Source organism: Mustela nivalis, assembly GCF_964662115.1.
Source record: "Mustela nivalis genome assembly, chromosome: 10".
Lineage (NCBI taxonomy): Eukaryota > Metazoa > Chordata > Mammalia > Carnivora > Mustelidae > Mustela > Mustela nivalis.
The window spans coordinates 17,970,373-17,991,378 of record NC_139029.1 but is presented as its reverse complement, the minus strand read 5'-3'; the positions used below and the strand labels follow the sequence as shown (position 1 = coordinate 17,991,378).

At 58.2% G+C, this 21,006-nt stretch overlaps 1 protein-coding gene across 6 annotated transcripts; it reads right to left on the bottom strand.

Moving 5' to 3' along the window:
* Positions 1–682: 682 nt before the first annotated feature.
* On the bottom strand, positions 683–16,698 carry SELENON (selenoprotein N). Of its 6 annotated transcripts, none has more exons than XM_082686322.1 (12): positions 16,243–16,698; positions 15,398–15,518; positions 12,218–12,351; positions 9,267–9,479; positions 8,927–9,051; positions 8,218–8,355; positions 6,540–6,621; positions 6,009–6,197; positions 5,558–5,663; positions 4,386–4,498; positions 4,192–4,293; positions 683–3,044 (listed from the first exon to the last, which is right to left on the bottom strand). In XM_082686322.1, the coding sequence occupies exons 1-12, from the start codon at positions 16,432–16,434 to the stop codon at positions 2,862–2,864; spliced, it is 1,698 nt and encodes a 565-aa protein (XP_082542448.1). In that variant the 5' UTR covers positions 16,435–16,698; the 3' UTR covers positions 683–2,861. The 6 variants fall into 6 exon arrangements, with proteins under 6 accessions (XP_082542448.1, XP_082542452.1, XP_082542449.1 ...); XM_082686326.1 differs by having other exon boundaries at positions 683–2,473; positions 16,243–16,697; XM_082686323.1 differs by having other exon boundaries at positions 15,398–15,515; positions 16,243–16,697.
* Between the last annotated feature and the right edge of the window lie 4,308 nt (positions 16,699–21,006).

The following is a 21,006-nucleotide window of genomic DNA, read 5'->3' as shown; positions in this document are numbered from 1 at the left end:
CTAACCTGGGAATTTACTCCACCTCCCAAGTCAATGACTGACTGACACAGAGTACCAAAGACAGGTTGCACTCTGTGGTGAGGCTTATATTCCAGAACCCTTCCCCCGTGATCATGCCCAGGCTAAGATTTGAGACTCTATTCCTGCTTAGCATCTTTCCTTCCCCCATTCTTCATTACTCCTTTCTTTTAATTAAAAAAAAAAAAAAATTTAAGGCTTTTTAAAAAGAGATTTTTTTTTTTAAGTAAGTTTTATACCCAACATGGGTCTTGAACTCACAAGCTTGAGATCAAGAGTCACATGCTCCTGCAACTGAGCCAGCTAGGCTCCCCTTTTTCACCTCTTCTTATACAGGTTTTTTTTCCTGAAGCGTACTCCCTTTAAAAAATAAAAATAAAAAATTACCTAAGGCCTACCTTAGGCTCTGTTTCTAAGAAATGGGTAATTAACTTCAGAATCTTTCTCATCAGATTCTAAAAACAGTACTAAGTTCTACTACTAGGTCTATCACAAACTCACTTTAAGAACATCACTTGAGTGATGTTCAGTGACAGAAGATAGTCCCCAAAGGCATTTCAGTCATGTACCCTTGCCCATCTGCCAAGCCAACCCCACAGAAGAGTCAGACCAAGGATAGAACTGACCAATATCCCATTGAAAGGAAAGGCACTTAGAACCACCCTGGTCTCTCCAATTTTATTATAGGACGTGTGAGGAGGGGAGGGAAGTGACAGGTGACAGGAGTGAGCTGGGGGCCCTCCCCTACCATAAGCTTCAAGATACAGTTGTGGTGGCGGTGGGGGTCGGGGGGTGTCAGGAAGAGGCTTGAGATGAAGATCAAAAAGCCAAGGCAATCAGTGCCTTATATGGGACAAGGATTGCTCAGTGTGCGGCGGGCCCTCCTGGACCCGCACAAGGGGAAGAGCCTACTGGGCGGTGAGGCTGAGTCTCTGCTGACACTGGGTGGCTCATGGGCCTGGTTATGCCACCCAGGCCTGGAAGCTGGCAGACAGACTCCGGTGCCCCCCTCCCTGTAAGGGGCATGGGAGCACTGCCTCCCGGAAGGACACAACTTGGTTGAGCTTGCTGGCTCCTGCCTCTTCGGGTCTAGAGATCAGAGGGGAGTGAGACATTTTGGTCTGAGAGGCTTTCTTTTTCACCTCAGTGAAGATGGGCAGGGGGGAGAGGTTGGCTGCTGTGCAAAACAAAACCCTCCAAAATCGAGACAGGCTGAGTCTCATCTCTTCCTCTCGGTGACCTTGGGCACGTCCCTTCACTTCCCTGAGACTCAGTTTCTTCATCTGCAACAGGGGAACAATTAATATCTGCCTCACAGTTTTTTGGGGAGCATTAAATGAGAAAACATGAGTCATGTTAACAGAGTGCCCCCGCTGGAGAAGGCCCGGAATGGACACTTCAGGGGGCAGACGGGAGAACTCAGCGGAGGGCAGGCCTGGGAGTGTGTCTGAGGAGATGTCTGCCTTCCTCTTCCAGGTTTAAGAGTGAGCCTCTGTGGGGGCACGTGCTGGGGAGAGGCATGGCTCCAAGGCTTTAATGAAAGCCCAAGGAGCACTCATGGGCCTGAATGGGGGACAAGGATAGAGTTGGGGGGTACATTGACCTTTTTTAAAAAGCTGGAAGAAAAGGAAGAGAGGACTGTTTCTTCCTGGAGGTGCAGCTGCAAAGACATCAAGCTGGACCCATCTAGGATTTCAGATCCAGCCATCATGGAGCTGCTGCTGCGGGAAGACATGGCCCCCTTCTTTCTCCTCAGCATTGGGGTTATCAAAAATACCTACAAACTGTGAGAAATTTCACATAAAAACACTTTTCCGCACATATAAAAAAGACTGGCTGTGGTCAGTTGGTTGGGATGTAGACCAAGTCCTTAAGAGAGGCCAAGGAGGGTCAGTGGCCACTCGGTGGTGGACAAGCTGGTCTGGGCTGGTCTGGGCTGCCCCGACAGCTGGGGCAGCACCAGCTGGGGTGGGGGTGGGGTGGGCTGTGTTCTTTGGCTGAGCTATACTTCTGTGGAGCCAGAGTCTGAGGGGCGGGATGCGGGCTCCATCGTCCCACTGTGACCCTTGCTGGGGTAGGCACTTGGGGGTGCCTTGGCCCTGGGCCTCAGGAACCCCTCAATGGCCTCCCTTGCTAAGAGCAGAAGCTTACTTCACAGTGACCCTCTCCAGACAGCCGGCCTCCAGCAAGTCCCAAAGTAGGGGCTGGGTTCCTATCATTAGGTTGGACTGAGTGTGTGGGCAGCTGAGGTCCTGGGTACAGCGGATTTTCCTTCTGAAGGATGGCTTTGCCCTGAACCTCCAGAAGGCTGTCTCCAACTCAAACTCACCCCACTGGGGGACACCAGGCAGAGGAAGACAGCCAGGAAGGAGGCTCCAAACAAGAGTGCTTCCCGGGCAAACTTTCCTTAGCCCCCAGGCCAGGGTCCCCTGATGTTTCTTCTGGGAGGTGGGGGCTGTAAGGAGAGAGAGGTGGCCCAGTCTTCCTAGCACCACTCCTCCCTGATCTTCACCCCACAAAGACCTGGACTATGTGCCTAAGCGGGTGATGTCCAGGGAGATGACCCAAGGCCCTGTTTCCGGTATCCTGAGCAGCTTCTGGAACCATGAGGGTAGTAAAGGGCTAATGGTGGCATCTGGAGCCAGAGGCTCACCCGTCCAGTCAGCCCAGGCGCCCCCCTGTCTCCCCTTCATTGACCTCAGGTCCCATGGACAGCCTGGGAGTGGCAGGGGTGGGAGTGCGAGGACCACGGGCTCCGGGCCGGAGGGGCCTGGCTTCAGCACTGGAAGCCTTTCTATCAGCTCCCCGCTCTCCCGCCTGGTCTTCCATGGCCTGAGGGCGCATTAGGGCTGGAGGAGGGGCAGGCCACGCCGAAGGCCCTCCTTCAGGAACTGCATATAGGTGGCTGTGGACGGGTCTTCAAAGGTGGACGAGAAGCTGAAGATGTTGTTCTCAACATCCTCGGGCTTCATGGAGGTGATGTCCAAGAAGTAGTTGGCATTAATGTGGTGGACCTGGGAGAGGGGCTGGGTGAGGAGAGCGAGGGGTCTGGCCCTTCCCCCCTGCCATATCTGGGCACACAAACTCTGCAAGCTCTCCCACACCCCTTCTACTGCCGAGAACCTAACACCTCTCCCCTTCCCCCACCCCACCCCCCACCCCCTCTTCTCCTCTGCTCCTGTGACCCTGAACTCCACACTCCCTTCCGCCAAAATTCCCCTGCTCTGTGTGCCTGCTTCCCCCGCTGCCTCTCACCCTGGCTGGCCAGCTCCTTAAGGGCAGGTGCCCGGCACACGAGCCAAGAAACAAGTGGACAAGCGGGACAGCGCGGTCCCCAGGCTGAGTTCTGTCCGGCCCGGCTCCATGATGCCGGGGCTCTGCCAGGGCCGGGCCCCACCAGGCTGAGCGCCAGTGAGCCAGTGGCCCTCTTCCCGGCCAGCCTCAACTCTTGCTCCCCCTGTTGAGAGCCTGGGGAAGCTGATGACCCTCGCACGGCCTTCAGTCCCACACTAACTGTCCCTCGGGACTCAAAGGGTAAGGGGCAGGAGACTGAGGCTCACATGCAGGCCCGGCTTCAAAACCAGCTGCACTTCTTAAACGTTCAACTTCCACCAAGTCTCTGGACCTTCTTGAGCCTCAGTTTCCTTGTTTGTAAAATGGGCACCTGTGATCTTTCCTCTCCCAAAGCGGCATGAGACCCCAGTGAAAGGCTGTGTGTGAGAGCTTCTCGGGGCCCCTGGGGAGAGGTAGGGTCTTGCGGCTTGGCTTAGCCTGGGGCCCCTTGGTCCTCTCTGCTTGTCACGAGGCCTGGCCCCTCTGTCCTTCCATCCCAGAGCTGGCCACAGTGGTCCAGGGTGAGCTTTCCCTCCCATGCCACGTTCCTATCCATTCTGCTGCTAGCCTGTGCTCCTGGCTTCCCAGTCCCCAAAGGGCTGTAGAGGTCCCCCTTCTCATGGCAGTGTCTCAACCCCTGTATGAGGCAGGCAGAGTGGGTGTGACAATTCCTATTTTACAGGTGGGCACAAGGGAGGCTCAGACCGGCTAGAACAGCAGGAAGCGGGGGAGCCAGCCGGGAAGCCTGAAGTCTCTAAGTCCATGTCCCTGACTGGCTTGCGGCTTCCCCTGCCCCACGTGGCCTGGCCCGACTGGGGGAAGGTACCGGGGGCGGCCTACCACGGTGCCGTTGGGCAGACAGATCATCATTTCCACAGGGAAGCTGTACTTCTCCAGGTGCAGGTCAGCTAGCTTCTTGTGGGATGGGTTCTCCTGGCTGTCCTGTGGGGACACGTGGCACACTCCTGATGCTTCCGCTGCGGGCCCTGTCCCCGGGGCTCCCGTGGGGCTGTTCCCACCCCCCTGCCACTGACCTGCAGGTCTTCCAGCTCCCTCACCAGGGACCAAGTGCTGATGAAGCTCTCGTTGAGGAGGGCGATGATGGGCGAACTTTCCAGGACAGTCTCCCGGAGAGTCCGCCCTGAACCTTTTCAGGGGAACAGCAAGGCCAGAAGGGTGAGGCCATCCCATGGGCCTTACTGGGTTTTCCAAAAGCAACAACGCTCATGGGCTGTAGGGCTGTCCCAGTAAAGTAACAGATTCAAAGAGCCTGCCGCAGGGTAGGTGCTAAGTAGAGGGTCGCTGTGATTACAGTCAGCGACATTGGGGCGTCCTGGGCTGAGATGGGGTGGTGGGGGGACTGAGGGGAGGCAGACAGACGGACAGCAGCCTCAGCCCAGGGACCTGCAGACAGTGACAGCTTCTTAAATTCACTAAACTTTAGGACCCAAGGCCTCTGCCTAGGTTATTCTACCTAAAACTCCTTTCCTCCTGCCTCTTGATAAACTTCTGCTCCTCCTCGGAAATCTCAGCTACGGTCACTGTCTCTGAGACGCCTCCCCGGTCTTGTGCCACCCTGGACCTTGCCCCGTGTGACGCTCACCACGCTTGTCCTCATTCGACACCCATCTTCTACACACATGGCTCTCCAAGGACAGGGACCACTTCTGACATGACTCCTAGCACCCAGCCGATGGGCCTGGCACAGGGGGTCCCTGGAGTGTTTGTGGACCGACTGGATACAGGCAGGGGCACGGTCTTACTCTTCTTTGTACCCGCTGTCAGACACCCCCAATCTCTGCATCCCATAGATTCTTGGGTGCATCTTCTGAATAAGTGAACGCATGGCCAGCCTCTGGCACTGTTTTCTCTCTTATTTGTGTGCAACACTTCACGGAGCACAGGCGCTCTTATGCCCATTTTCACAACTCTGGGGGGTAAGCGTATTAGCTCTAGAAAACTAAGGCTCAGGGTGGGGAAACCACTCGGCCAAGGTCTCTGCGCTGCAGATGGCTGAGTGGGGCTCTTCCTACTGTGAATGGCCGCTTCTTCTGAGCTCAGCGCAGAAGACCCCCACACCCCTGCCCTGTGTAGTCCCCAAGGCCCCCATCCCCCGATGGGACAGCCCCGTTGGTCTCGGAGCCTCCTGTATCCTACCAGGTGTGATGTCTCCCCCACTCTCTCAGCCTGGCGGGGTCTCCCTCACCTCAGCAGGACTGGTCATCCAGGGCCCCCCACAGCAGAATGGAGTGCACCAGCTTGTTCTTGGCCTTGGCTTGGTCGAAGGCCTCAGTGAATGGCAGATAGGTGACCTGGGGCCAAAGGGAAACACAGAGAAGCTACTGTGTGCAGCTAGGTTCCTCCTCAGGAGCTGTGTGGGACATGTGTGTTTGTGGTGTGAGTGTATAACTGTGCGTGCTACAAACTCTGTGTGTATGTGTGTGTGTGTGTGCATGTGTGTGTGAAAGTGAGAGAGAAAGAAATGGGCTGGGCCAGGAGACGCCTCCTGCCAAGTCTGGAATGGCAAAAAAGAGGCGCCACTGTACAGGCTGGGCCAGGCAGGGCGGTGGTCCAGCAGCAAGCCGTGTACCCAGCCTGGAATGGGGTGCCCCCCCCACTGTTCCCCCAGCTCCGGCCACACTCCCATCCAGGCCCACCTTCTTGAAGGGGTACATGGCCACCTCCAGGCGCCGGGCGGCCTCCTCCCAGCTCAGCTCCTGCTGCCACTTGATCTCCTCAAACACAAACTGGAGGGGCTCCCCTGAGGGCGGCCGGCTGTCGATCATGTTGCCATCCTCGTCCAGGATCATGGAGGGCACCGACGGGCCCAGGGCCTCCAGCTCCATCTAGGTCCCGGATCAGGAGAGGGTGCCATCAGTGAGGGCATCTCAAAGATACCCCACTTAAGGCAAAAGTGGAGGAACTGAGGCCCAGGGCAGGGCCGCCGCCGGGCTGCGGTGAGTCTGGGACAGATTCAGGGTCTGTCCAGGGCTCCTTCGACCGCATGAGGCCACATGAGGGCTGATGGCAGCTGCTGGCTTTTCTGTGCCAACATGTAGATCAGGTGGAGTCCCAGAAACCTGCTTTGGGGACAGCTGGCCTCAGCCCAGCAGGAGCTCTATCCTTTACCCGGACTGCCTGTGGCCCCCAGCCCTGCGGACCTGGGTCAGGGCCCTTTGTGTGCTCACCTGGGGGATGTAGCCAATGTCCACCTCCATGTTGCTGCTCTCACTGGCCCCATACAGCCACTCCATGTCCACGTTCAGAGACCTGGCAGGGAGGTGGGGAGGGGGAAGAACACCTTCATCACCAAGGGCCACGTCAACCTTCTCTGAGAGCACACAACCCTCCCCATTTTACAGATGAGAACACTGAGGCTTGATAAGATGAACCCAAGGTCTTGGGGCCATTGGGACTCTGACCGCAGAGCCTGGGCCTTCTTCTGTCCCTGGGCTGCCTCTTTGGAAGCACAGTAGCCACACCACGCTCAGCGGGCCCAACCCCTTAAAGTTCACAAAGGGCTTTCACAGCCGTGTCTCACATGCTGCCTATGGCTTTTTGAAGTGGAAACATCATCAGTGTCTCCCCTAGGACACACAGAGGGTCAGGCATGAGAGCCTGGTGCCTGCCTCCCTGAGCCGGCCTCCCGGGCTGAAGTCTGGCCCCACCACATGCCATCTGCAGATTGGCCACATGAGGGCGCCCCAGGACCGACAGCCGACCTCCTGGGGTGGGATGAGCAGGTGCGGGAGGAGGTCGGCAGCCGCGTGGTCCTGGAGACAGGCTCAGGAGCAGCCGGTCCTGGGGCTGGTCATTTGCCCCTGCTCTGTTTCATCAAAACAGGACCCCCACCTCCACTCCTGGGGTGCAGGCAGATGTCCTCCGGGCTGAGCCTGTGCAGTCGAGGTGGGGAGGGGGACTTGCTTGCTGAGGAAGGGGAAGGAAACCACTCCTGCTCCTGGGGGTAACTTTCTCTTCCCAGGCTCTGCCAACAATCCCTTCATTCGTGCCCAGGAGCCATTCTCCTATCTAGCAGATGAGGAAACAGGCCCAGAGAAGGCCAGGGCCCTGCCCACAGCCATGCCACAGTGGAGACTTAACTTTGGGGCTCTCAGCTCCCAGCCAAGCTCTTGTCCCTGTCCTGGGTCACTCAGACCCACTAGGCAGCCACTTGCTATCAGGGAGGAATCTGGAAAGACATGAAGCCAGGCCTTCTGGTCCCATGCTCGCCGGACAAGAGGCTGACCCTAAGCCGGCAGGGCACGCAGGCAGGTGGCTGGCATGGAGCCCTCCCGAAAGGCCCTTCCCTCCACCCCCGGGGCCTGTGGGAGCAACTGCAGGCAGTCAGGGCCTGCCCCCAGGACCACATGCGCTGCTCCCGTTGCCTGGCTAAACCCTCCTCACCCCCCTCTCCTGCCTCATCCAGGTCTCTACTTCCATGTCTCTTCCTCTGGGAAGGCTTCCTGGACTCTAGTCCCTGCCCAGCTGCCAGCACTCAGGGGCTGTGCACAGGCTGTGGTCATGGGTCTGTGGGAAGTCTGTCACCAGTGTGAGGGTGTTAGGCTCCTGCTTGGGGGACAGTCTGCTGCACTGGGTCCCAGGCACAGAGCTGGCCATCCAGGCCATCCAGGCCAACTGGGACATGGTTGCCAGATGACCGAATGACCCACCTCCCCTCGCCTCAAGCTGCCTGCTCCTGGGTCAGCTCTAGGCCCCTTCCAAGAGAGGTGCCTCTGGGAAGCAAAGCGAGGGAAGAGACGGAGGGGGCCTCTGGGCCCCTGCACCTGAGCTCCTGGAGCTGGGAGAGGGGGAGAGTGGAGCCAACTACAGTGGGGTGCAGGGCTGGTTTGGGGCCAAGGCTCCCACCTGTGGTTGGGCACGAAGAGCCGGAAGTCTCGGATGTGAGTGGCATCTTTGGAGAGAATGATGTGGCCCGTGAACTGGCCAGGTGAGAACCAGAAGGGGAAGTCAGGCGGCTCGCTGAGCTGGAACTCGGCGTGGATCCTGGGGGGTAAAGGAGCCTGGCTGGGAGCAGCCCCTGCTGAGCCACGGCCCACCTTGCTGCTTAGGTGCCCAAGCTGGGGAGCCCTTGGCCAGACTCTCCAGGGGAGGACGGGGCTGGGCAGGGTAGGAGGGAGAATGTGTGGGGCAGGGAGAAGCCACGAGGCCTTCCAAGCGCTGCCCATCCTCAGGGACCGGGTCACACGCAGCCTTCCCCGCCGGCCTCACTTGACCAGCCCTCCTCTGAGGCCTCACAGCTCCCAGGCTGTGTGCGTGCGGGTGTCACAGCGCCTACATGCCCCCTTCTGGGTGGATAACAATCAGGGCTGCCAGCTTCCTGCTAAGCATGTCCCAAGCTTTCCCCTGCCCCCAGGAGGAGGCCACCCCCCCATCCACAGATGAGGAAACCGAGGCCCAGAGAGCCAACTTCGCTTGCCCAAGGCCAGAGTGTGGGACGTGGTGGCCCTGGGGACTTCTGGACGGGGCCTGCCCTCACGGGGCCCTGCCCTTCCATGCTTCGCTGGGGTCCCCAGCCTGGCTGAGAGGCCAGGAGGGGTGTCCAAGGGCTACACACCGGAACATCACAGTGTAGTAGAAGTCGCTGATGGCCGTCAGGCAGGCCACGGCACCCTGAGGGGCAAAGCGCGTCTTCACGAAAGGCCGCGGGTGGAACATGCTCAGGAGCCGGTGGATGATGACCTGGGGGGCGGGGGGTGCAGTGAAGACCCGTGTCAGCTGGCTGGGTCCGGATCCCCCAGGGGCGCTCTGGGCCTGCAGGCCAGGGGCCCTGAGAGGGGGCCGGGGTCCAGGCGCTGAGCCGGTGCGGGGCAGAGACAGAGGGGGTTGTGCCTAGCTGGGGCTGCAGCATTGGGGGAACCCCCCACCCGCCAGGGCTCACTGTGGGCGGCCCTCACCTCTTTGCCTTTGGGCGGTGGTGGGTAGAAGCGGTTATTGGACAAGTAGCCGGTGAAGACACTCAGCTCGCTGGGGATGATCCACCAGGGCTCCCCAAGCTCCACCTGGCCCCGGGGGGGCAGGAAGGGCCGGAAGTGGCGGGCGGCGAACACCGCACTTGGTAAGGCTGCAGTCGTCCAGTTGCGGAGGCCGGACAGGGCCAGGCGGGAGACCTGGGGTGGGGAAAAGTCAGAGCTCTGGGGTGCCGAGAACCACAACGGGGGGGGGGGGTCCCCGCACCATGCATGCGGGCGGTCTCCCTGAAGCCCTGAGCCAGCCCACAAGTGAAGGGAGGCGTGAGACCCAGGGATGCTTTCGTCCTGGGGATGGCCAAAGGCCGGGCACTGTCCTGCCAGAGCCCTGGCTCCCCTCAGCTCCCCGGCCCCCAGCAGCACCCCCTTGGCCGCCTCAGGCACAGCCCAGGCCAGAGCGACAGGGCCAGCTGGGACTGGCGTAGGGGGAGGCACAGGAGGCGGAGGCTCTGTGCAGGGGTCCTGCTGGCCTCTTCCCTCCCTCGTCAAGCCCAGTCCCACGGTTCCAGGCCTCACGGACACATGGTCCTGCCTCCTGCCTCTGTGCCAGCTGGCCTGAGTGCCACCGCCTGCCACCCCCTCCACAGCCTTGCCTTCTCCCTGGCCTTCTCTCCAAGTCTCCTCCTGGGGCTCATATCCCACTGAGGAGGCTTTGGAGAGAAGTCTGAGGGGTGAGGTGGATACCACCTTTTGGGGAAAATCTGTGGGATAAGGAACAGGATGCGCCTGCCGAGAAGGGGAAGGAAGGTCTCCCCTGGAGAGTGCCCTGTACCACGCGGCTGGGCACCTGGCATGCCCGGCGTCCCTCAGCTGTTTCCCTGTCAGGAAGGCCCCGTCACCATCAGGGGAGCTGAAGCGCGGGACAGGCCCATCTGTCCCCACCTCTGGGCCACCAAGGCAGGTCCCAGGGCACATCCTAAGCTGGCAGCTGCCCCTTCAGCACCTCTTGCCGCCACAGGCAGGATGCCGGCGGGGGTGGCGAAGGCGTCAGCCGGGAGGACAGCATGTTCTGGGCCCCTTCAGGGATGCTCCGCCACCAGGGAGCTGCCAGGTGTCCGAGGGCATGAGGCTCCCTCTCCCTTCCCTGCCTTCATGGTGGTGGGGGGCCTGGCCGGCCTGGAGGAGGGAGGTCCTTGGAGCTACCCCCAAGAAGACTGAACAGGCGGGGGGTCTCCAAGCTGGGCAGGCTGTGCTGCACCAGGGGGAGCCGCCTTACCCATGGGATCCTGCCACCCCACAGGAGAGCTGCCCACAAAGGGGGGCTGCGCTCTATGGAGAGCTGCTCCTGACCCATCTCTAAGTGCAGCTGTGCCCTGGCACCCCACCAGTCCCGCCCTGTCCTCACGGCTCTGGTGGGGCGCGGGGGGGGGGGGGACTCATCTATTCGGACAACTTCTACCACCAAGTCTCCCTGCCAGCCTTCCCTCCCCAGATGCTCTGTGGGAAACCAAACCTGTGTTTCCAACCTCACTTACTGGACTGTCCCCCTGGACAGCCCCAGGCGCCTCGACTTCAGTGTGTCCAGACTGAGCTCATTCGCTCCCCACCAGACCCATTCCCTCCTCTGGTCCCCATGGGGCAAATGGCCCACCCTGTGCTTGGTCACCATCCCAGAAGCCTGAGTTCCCCCTCCACTTCCCTCCCCTGCTTTCCATTAGTAGCCATGCCCTGTCTTCCTTCCTTTGCCAGCATCCTCTAGGCTATCCTAGGAATCACCACTGCCTCCCCCCACTGCCTCCTCCTCCCCGCTGAGAACCAGTCTTCTTGCCCCCATTTCTCCCCAGGCTGCGGAGCATCCGAGCAGCTAACGAGGGAGCCCTCCTATTTCAAAATCTGCTTTGGTAATTTGCTGCTACAGAATGAAGGCCAAAGTCAGGCAACGAAGGCCCTTTGCAGTCTGGCGACTTCTCGTCCAGCCCCACTGACAGGACGCCCCTGCCTGTGTCCCATGGGCTCTGGGTCCAGCCGCACCAGTTCTCTGTCCGCAGGCGACTGGCCCGGCACCAGATCTCTGCTCATGCCAAGGTGGCCTTTCACGGGAGACCAAAAGTGAGTAGGTGTGGGCTGGACTAAGCAGAAAAGTTGCTCCTGGGAGAGGGAACAGCATCCGAGAAGGCCCACAGCTGGAAGAAAGCCTGGACATCTGGAGGGGCTGGAACGGAGCAAGCTGAGGGGAGGGCGGGGAAGGCAGGCAGGGTGTGGGGTGCCTCGGGGCCAGGATGGGCTTGAGACCTTGGCCAGGAGGTCTCAGGTGGGGGCAGAGCCACTCAGGAGAGCTTTTGTCAGGCACCCTCCCCCATCCCACGACCCCCTGCTGGGGCTGAACCTCTGGTTTGGTTCATCAGAGATCAGCATAGCCCCCTTCAGGTTGTGGGGGGGCGTTGCTGAGGAAGCACAGAAACACAGAGGTTATGCGTCACAGGCCTCGCCCTCAAGAAACTCACAGCCTGGGGCGGGGTTGGGGTGGGGGCCAGACCGACTTGAGGAAAGTAATGACCCTACTTGAGGCTCCTGCCTCAATCCTGCCTCCAGGGCCTGCGCTGCCTCCTCTTCTGCCTCTGCCTCCCCGGGCCCCCTCCTCCTGCCATGTCTCTACCACATGGCACTGCCTCCAGGAAGCCAGTCGGGATCTCTTCTTCCGGGGCTCATGCTTATCCCTCCTGCACCAGACTGTGTCTCAAACCCCAGGGTCAGCATCACACCATTTCTGGACCCCCCAGGGTCTGGCACACTGGGGGCACAGAGGGCAGCTAATAAAGGCAGGCAGGGAAGAGGCAAAGAGAAGCAGAGCCTATTCTCAGGAGGTGAGGGCGCGCAGATGGTCCTGTGTCTGCGGTCCCACCTGCGGGCAGCCTCCACCGCCCCCCACTCACACTCACCCCCAGGAACCCGTCTTTGCTCTTGGTCATGGACTCCGGGATCAGAGGCTGGAATCGGGCTTCTATGGTGAGCGTCTCCTCGCTGGGGTCAAGGGGCAGCTCCTCGTCTTCATAGCTGGCCGCAGGCGTTGACCCTGGGAGGCACAGTTGCTGGAGAGGGGTCCGGCCCTCCAGCTGCAGGCCCTCTCTTCTCTGCAGAAGTCCACCCTCCCGCCCCCACCTGCACCGGAAAGTGATTTAAGGGAGCCAGGCAGGCTTAGAGCTGGAGTAATGGGTAACGATGACCAAAGTAACAACCAGTAAGTATCACATTTTAGTTTCATAGTAGTCCCGAGAGGCAAACAATAACATCATTACCAAGACCGTTTTACACATGAGAGAGTGGAGGCTCAGAGAGGTGAAGTCACTTCCCAAAGGTCACACAGCTAGGGAGTGGGGTGGGGGTGGGGGGTCGGGATTCAAACCCAGGCTTGTTTTCCTCTAAACCCACGATCAACCATGACCCTCTTCTGAGGGCATTGTGATCTCAGAGACTCCGCTTCCTTAAAGGCTCAGGATCCAGATGATCTCGGTCCTGTGAGGGACACAGCCATTCACCAGCTGTGCGATTTGGCCAGTGGCTTGTTCCGAGGATTGGATGAGATAATCCGCATGTTGTTAGCACCAGGTTTGGTAGAGAGTGAACCCATAATAAACTTGAGCTGTGTCAACTACTACCAGAGGATTCAGGGTTAGGAGGCCGTGGAGCCAGGGCTCAAACCAAATTCTTCTGACTTCACCCCGGGCCAGGCTGGCTGGTTGGCCCGGTTCCCTACGTTCTATGAACTGAGTCCGAGATGAACTTGGTGCTGAGCCCACCAAGGGCAGCACCTGGGCAAGGCGGCTGCCTCTCCCAGTGGCTGGGGTCCCAGCGCCAAAGAGAAGCTACTGCCTGGGGTGTGGAGAAGAGAAGGCACAGGCTGGGCCTCATCTGCTCTGCTCCAGGCCGAGGTCAGCTCCGTTTCTGGGGTAAATCCGTCAGCCCCTCTGGTTTTCCTACATGGGCAATCAAGGCCATGCTGCCCTGCACGTCCCTGTTCTGGGGGCCTCTTGAAGAGAAGAAAGCCACAGAGAACAAATGAAAGCAAGGAACAGAACTGTCTTGGTGTTATTAAGCTCTGAGAGAGACAGCAACGCCATCAAGAAGGGGATGACCTTGATTTCTCAGGCCTTTTCTGGCCCGAGGTATGCCCAGTTTGGAGGAAGTGTGGAGGGAGTCCTGATGAAGGTTTGGGGAGAAAAGAAGCCTCTTTCCCAAGGGCTGACTGGTGGGAGGGAAGAGACCCAGACACCTCTAAGGGGCAAGATAGTGGCAATGCTTGTCATGGCTGCTGTCCCCGGGCAGGTCGGTGGGACAAAAATGTTGCCTGCCATCTTCTGGCAAACTGACTGACAGGCCCCCTGGGAGCATTCAGAAAGATTCTTAAATAGGAATCATCAGAATCCTTTGGGATGCCTTTCTAAACTGCATACGCCCAGAATCCTCCTCAAACCTACTGAGTCAGAATCCTAAGGGGCTAGAGTCAGGAAGCTGTGCTTTTAGTCAGCACACCCCAACAGCTCCTCATGCAAAGCCCTTTTCTGAAGAAATCACAGTTATTTCTACATTTGTAAGCTGATGTTGCAAAACCTGCCAAAGAGCAATCTGGAAACCTCAGAGGAAGGGAACAGTTAGAATGTGCAAGCTTATTCTTCTGCCTTGCTTTTTCAAATATTTTACTCTTATCACAGATAATTATTAATACCCATGTCCAGCATGTTATGGCCTTTTAGTTTTTTTCATAAAGTTTTATTTCCTGACTTCTAAGTAACTCATCACAGACAATTCATAAAACTTTTAAGATAGAAAGAAAATTAAACACACTCATAACTGTGCCAACCAGACAAGCTGCTTCTGTTTCCCACATAGATTTGAAGTTTTGGGCTTTTTTATTTTATGTTTTCTTTTCTCAAAACTTGGTCCAGTCTTGTACTCCTAGCGGCCGAGGTGGTAAGGGAGGGAAACAAAGATTTATGTGAAAAAAATTACTAGTGCCTTCGAGCCAACATGTCATTTTGAGGGAACTCACTCCCTCTGTCCACAAAAGAGGACAAGGAGGTGGCTGAGTAGATGTTCTACGAAGTGTTTGCAGAATAAGAGGTCAAGGCCAAGGCACGTGAGGCTGACCTGTTTACCTGCCCATCTGCCTTCACTGCCAAACTCAATGCCACTGAGAGTCACTGACCCACATCTGCTCCAGCAAATTTGCATTTTTCATCTGAGCCTCCTCTTCTGGCAGGGACTGGTCACTGGACCAACAAGTGGCCAACCTACCCAACCCCCACCCTGAGACACAGAAGGCCCATCACTGGCCTCTGGGCATCTCCTCCTTGCCTTTCCCATCTATTGACCTACTTACACCCAGCTACTCAGATAACAAGATCCCAAATTCAAGAGATGTCATAAGACGTTGGAGAGAAATGGACACAGAGGTTGGGGTGTTGGTGATACCATGAGAGAAACATTTAATAATTTGTGAGATTATTTCAGCACCTCATCTTTAAAAAAAAAACAACAAACAAACAAACACTGATTATAACTAGATAAAAATGTTTTCACCGGGACAGGCTAGAAATCCAACACTGAAGCAAGAGTTTAGTCATTAATAATACTGGGAAGAGCTCCTTCCTGTCTACTGAGCAGCTACTGTCTACTGGTCACTCTGCACATTTTCTCTCTAATCCTCAAACCTGTGAACTGGTGCAAGACCTGGAGCCAGATGGCCCCGGTTCTAATCCCGGCTCTGCACCTCCCTGTGCCTCAGTCTCCCCAGCTGTAAACAGGGGAATTAGGACAGTAGCTATTTCCCAGGACACTGCAAAGATTAAAGAGAGAACTCACGTGAAGGGCTTCAGGTCACGTCTAGAAGCGGTCAGGGGGTGTTAACTAGTATTTGCCCTTGAGATGGGCTCAGGTGGCGCCAGGGCAGCTCGCCTGAACCACCAGCTGGGAAGGGTCAGAGCAGAGAGGACCCCAGGGCTGCCAGGGTCCCTCATCTCCCTTTCCAGGTAGCCTTCCTGCTCAGAGCAGACACAGTGGCCAAGAAGCTGAGGGCCATGACTCAGGTGCCCCCCTCCCCAGGGCCCAGCCCCTCCTGGTACCTGTCAGCTTCTCAGCAATGGGCTTGAACTCCTCGGGGCTGATGTACATATCCTGGTCTGTGTCCAAGGAGGAAAAGAGAAAGAGGCCTTCTGTCCCCAGGGCCTTCAGCGCGGACTCCTGCTTCAGAGGAAGGGGCTCCATTGAGCACCATTTGGATACCCAGCTGGGGTCCCAAATAGACGGAGGGGGCAGTACGCAGTGCCCAGCACCATCTTCCTCAGTTCTCCCAACACTTCCCAGTCCACCCTTCCTAATGTCACCTCTGCACCGACCCGGGGCCGCAGCCACCTCCCGGTCCCTGCTGGGCCTTGCTTCACTCTGCTCCTTCATCCACTATCCACTAGGCCCAAGGCTGTGCTAGTCTCCTTCTATCTGCCCCGTCCCCTTGTCACATTCTTCCACCAGTGTCCTCCCCTGTTCCCCCAGCATTGCCCGGGCCACCGCCAGACTCTCCCCAGTCCCAGCTTCACTCCCGCTGTCCAAGCCACTGCTGGGACCGCCCCTCGGGTCTGTCCCAGGCCCTGCCTCACGCTGGGCCAGTGTTCTGGCCTTTCTGCACAGTCCTCCCAAGTCAGCTCGACACCCCTTGTCCCGCCCTTTCATGCCACCCTCCCCGGCCCATCGCTCCCTACTTTCCATCCCGCCCCTTCCCCCAACCCGGCCTCCCGGTCCCCTCCCCCCTCCCTCGGAGTCCCCCCACCGCCCCCTCCGACACCCCCACCCCCTCCGGACCCCTTCCCCCGCCTCCTCCCAGTGCCCACCCTGGGACCCGACCCCCCCCCACCCCCCGAGCCCAGGACCCCCCGCGCGCCCCGCGCCCGCCCTTCCCACCCCGGGGCCGGACCTGCCGCGCGGCCGCCTGGGCCTCGTTGTGGCGGGCGTAGGCTCGGGCAGCGGCGGCGGCGGCGGCGGCGGCGAGCAGGGCCCCGAGCAGCGCCAGGGCGCGGGCGCGGCGGGGTGCGGGCGGCGCCGCGGCGGGGTCAGGGCCGGGCCGTGGGCCGGACGGCTCGCGTTCACCCCGCGGGGCCCGGCCCATGGCGGCGGCAGAGCGGCGGACTGGCGGCGGCGGCGGCGGCGGCGGCGGCGACGGGGCGGGGCGGCCTCCCGGCCGCGGGGCGGGCGCGGGCGCGGGCTGGGAGGTTTCCGGGGGCGCCCGGGGCGTCCGTGCAGGAGCGCCGGGGACTCCCTGCCGCCCGCCCTCCAGCCCTTCCTGCAACCCGGCTCGCAGTAAGAGCGGGCCTCAGCGTCCGGTTCAGCCCCGCAGAGGCCTGGGAGGCGGCGGGGCGCGAGGAGAGGAACGGGAGGGTGGGGGAGTTGTCCGCCACCTCCGAAGCTTGCGGGGGAGGGGACTCAGGGCCACCAGGCTTCGTTGGCAGATGTGAGGGAGGCCATGGGGGGGAACCCCACCCTCCACCCTTACCCCACCTGCTTTCTAAACCGTCTTCAGTCCTCCAGAAAATAAAAACTTTACAAAGAAAGTTCTACCCCTAGTCCATTCCCTTCAGGGTCCAGCTGGACGGCGACCACTGCACATTTGTGGGGGGCGGGGCGGCTACCTGAGGGCCACACGCAGGTGCTGCGGCCCTGAAACCCCTCACCTGAGGGGCCAGAGTGTCCTCACCTATGGGGTGGGGGGGTGTCAAAAGAGGCCCTCCCTGTGGATTGTGGTGTGAAAGAAATGCCTGGGTTGATGGGGCTGGGCTGGCAGCCCCTTGGCACAGGCAAGGCCGGACTGTAACTTACCAGCTACCTCTCCTCTGCTGGAAGTGGCACCATGGCAGGAGAGATTTCTCCAGAGAACAACTCTTGGCGTGCCTGGAGGAGGACCTTGGGGATGCGGGTGGATGGAGTTTGAAGAAACACTTTAGGATCTGCCAATACATTTGGTTCCTGTCTCCAGAAGCCTTGGTTCCCCTGGGGACCTCTTCCATCAATCCAAGGTCTCCAGGAGCTAGGGGATGGCCCTGTCTTTCCCAGGAGACGGCAGCAACGCTTAAGCCTCTCTCTAGACAACCCTGGCCTCAGGGGAGCAGCCACCATCCTTGGAGACCCCTGCCAACCCTAGTCCATGTGCACCTGCCAGGTCCCGGATGTTGGAGGGACCACTGTGTGCTGGACCTGGTGTTGGGAGCTTCATGCTCTTATTTGTTCTCAAGCAACCCGGTGAGGTGAGGACTGTTTGCCCACCCAGGTCTGAGTCCGTTACTCCTGCCCAGCTGCCTCCCAGGAGATGGCCCAGCGGAAGGATTGGGGGAGAGGACTTTCTTCTACCACCACTTTTGTCCTTCATGGATAACCAGCCATGACAGCCCCTTGTGGGCGGGGCCCCAGCTTCCCAGAGCCCACGCGGGACCTGACACATGGTAGGCACTCCAATGTCTTTTGGATGGATGACTCCCAGGGACTGAGACTTGTGGGCTCTGGACCTAGCTTCTGCCCAGAGCTCTGGCCCCAAAGCCTCAAGGGGACCCACGGAGGGCCTGACATCTGCTGTTGGCTTCTGAAGGCTTCAGACCGTGCTACTTCCAACTCATTACTGCTAATGTTTGGGGACACCCTGCATACAACAGATGCTATTAGAAAACCAAATTCTGCTCTATCAGGAAGCAAAGCTAACAGAGCACAAAGCAGGTTAGGAGGGGAAGATTGATGAGCCAGGGCCCCTGGAAAATAAATGAGGGAAGTTTTCTTTGCCAGAACACTTATTCATTACACTTAGTTCTTATTAAAGACACAGACACCCCACTGATCTCTGTGGTCCAGGGCTGGGGAGATGGGTTGCTGGGATTGGGAGGGCGCTGGAGGAACGTGGGTTTTCAAGACTTGACTTAAGTCAGTGAGCCTCCGGCAAAAGGATCCCTGTTGGGACCCAGCTCTGGGAAGACAGCTCTGGGCTTTGGCATTGGAGCCGGACTTGGTGTCCCTCCGGTGGCATCCTTCCCAGGAGGCTTGACTCCAAAAACCTTGGGCAAGGCCAGGCCTTGAGAGATTGGGCCAGGAGGGTCGCTCCCATCAGCGGTGGCGCTGCAGGGCCTTTTGGCACCTTGTCTCTGAGCCCTGAGTGGGCAAGGGTGGTATTCGGGGGTAGCGGCAAATGGAAATGAATCACGGTAAGTAGCATGCTGGCTATGTCCTTGAGGGGCTCCCAGGTGAGCCAGAAAATCATTCTTACATCTGCTCAACACATACTTATGGAGGGTCTCCTATGGTTGATTCTGGGCAATGGGGTCCATCAGAGAAGAAAAATGGACTCTCTGCTGTTGTAGACAAGTCGGTGGGGTCTATGACTCCCCCACCCCCACTGTCCCCAGAGGTAAGTGATCTGAGAGAGGGATGTATGCAGAGGAGGGGGCCTGGGAGGGTCTAGAGGGGCCAGAAGAGGCCTCAGAGTGGAAGGCCAGCCAGGCCTGAGTTCAGGAGGTCGCCAGTCAGAGCACCAGGGGAGGTTCATTCCAGGGGCAGGAAGAGCAGAGGCAAAGGCCTGGCGGCATGAACATCAATGGCACGTCTCTGGCATGATGAGGGTTTGAGCAGGGAGCCACAAGGGTATGTGAAGGGAGACGGGGCAGGAGAGACAAGCTGGGACTCCAGGCAACTGGTGGAAAGCTTGGACTTTATCCTCAAGACAACAGAGTCATCTGGAGAGCAGGACATCTAGCCACAGAGGTGCCCTTCCGGCTACGGAGGTGGGTCCTTCCCCTCCCTATTGTGTCCACTAGCGGCCACTGGGACAGACACCCCGGGCGCTCCATCCACCTGCAGGAAGACAAGGCAGGGCCGGGGGCACTGCCTCGCACCCTCGCCTGTTCTCTCTCTCTCTCTCTCTCTCTCTCACTCACACACACACACACACACACACACACACACACACGTGCACACACACCCCTGCCTGCCCTCCAGTAGCATCTTCTTTTCCTCTTGCTGTTTCACTGGGCCAGACTTGCTGGGGAGGGGCCCCTGCTGCTCTCCAGGGAGAAGAGCAAATTAAGGTTTCTTTTTTTCTCTTTTTTTTTTTTTTTTTAAAGATTTTATTTATTTATTTGACTGACAGAAATCACAAGGAGGCAGAGAGGCAGGCAGAGAGAGAGGAAGGGAAGCAGGCTCCCTGCCAAGCAGAGAGCCCGATGCGGGGCTCGATCCCAGGATCCTGAGATCATGACCTCAGTCACTCAGGTGCCCCGCAAATTAGGGTTTTCGACTCCAGCTCTAGGAAGATAATGACCTGGGGTTACAGGAGGAGAAAAGCCAACTGCTGCTGGGTTTTGTGCTTTTCCTCCAGCTCTAGGAACCTGGATAGGTAGAGGGTTTTTTTCCCAGACCCCAACCCATGACCTGTTGCTGCCCAATCACAGGACCAGCATTTGGGAGCAAAATGTCACTTGGGAAAGGGGAGGCTTTAGCTGCCTGGACCACGGGCGTCTCCCTGCAAGCTCAGGTCCTACTGTGTGCCCGGAACTAGTCTAAGGTCCTGGCACACAGTGTGAAGACAGACGAGGTACTTCCTCTTTTGGAGCTGAATATTCTAGCAGGAAGAGAGAGGTGATATACCTGCAAAGAAGATGGATTTCGGATAATGGTGACTGTGAAGGGGTGAGACAGGGAGGGTCAGGCAGCTTCCCGAGGATGTAGCATGTCCACAGCCACTGGGATGAAAAGCAAAGAAGAGGCCAGCTCCCGGAGAGCAGAAGGGAGGGCCTCCCAGGCCCAGGGGCCAGCACAGAGGTCCTGAAGAGGAAACAAACTCCATGTGTTCAGGAAACGTGAGGACGGCAGGGCGGGCTGTGTGGAGGAACCGGAAGGGTCGGCGGGAGAGCGCGGGCCGGGGTCCCAAGGACGGTGCAGGCCACGCAACAAGCTGCCAGTGGATACCATGGAAACTATGGGAGGCTTTTAAACAGGGTAGGGATGTGTCCTTTGTTTTTATTTTTATTACTTTTTTAAATTAAGCTTTTATTTTAATTCCGGTGTAGTTATCTGATGTGTCTTCAAACAGAACTTTCCAATAGCCAAAAAGGAGAGATAACCCCCAGTCTCCACTGGCGAGTGGATGAACAGAATGTGGCCGATCCACATGGTGGAGGTTTCGGGGCAATAAGGTAGAACGAGGCCCTGTGACCTACAACGACATGGACAAGTGTCAGGGACATCACACTGGAACAAAGAAGCTGCACAGAGACCACACACCTACTGTAGGATTCCATGAGTGTGGCAGGTCCAGTAAGGCCAGTCCAGAGCCAGGAAGTAGATTCCTGGTTGCCTGGCTCTGGAATGGGGGTAGGGAGTGGTTGTTAACGGGCACAGGCTTCTTTCGGGGGTATAAATGTTTTTAAAAGGACATTATGGTGATGGTTGTACAAATCTGTGAGTACATTACAAAACACAAATTGTACACTTTTAGTGGGTGAGCTTTATGACACAAACATTATGTCCCGATAAAGCTGAGGTTTTTTGGTTTTTTGTTTTTAAGACTTTTCTGGTTTCCGAGTAGAGAACGGACCGAGGGGAGCAGGGGTAGACAGAGGGAGTAGGGGAGGCTGGTTCAGTCTCAGCCCGAAGACATCGGGCCCTGGGTCGTGCAGCCCGTGTCAGGTACAGAGTGGCGCCTTCC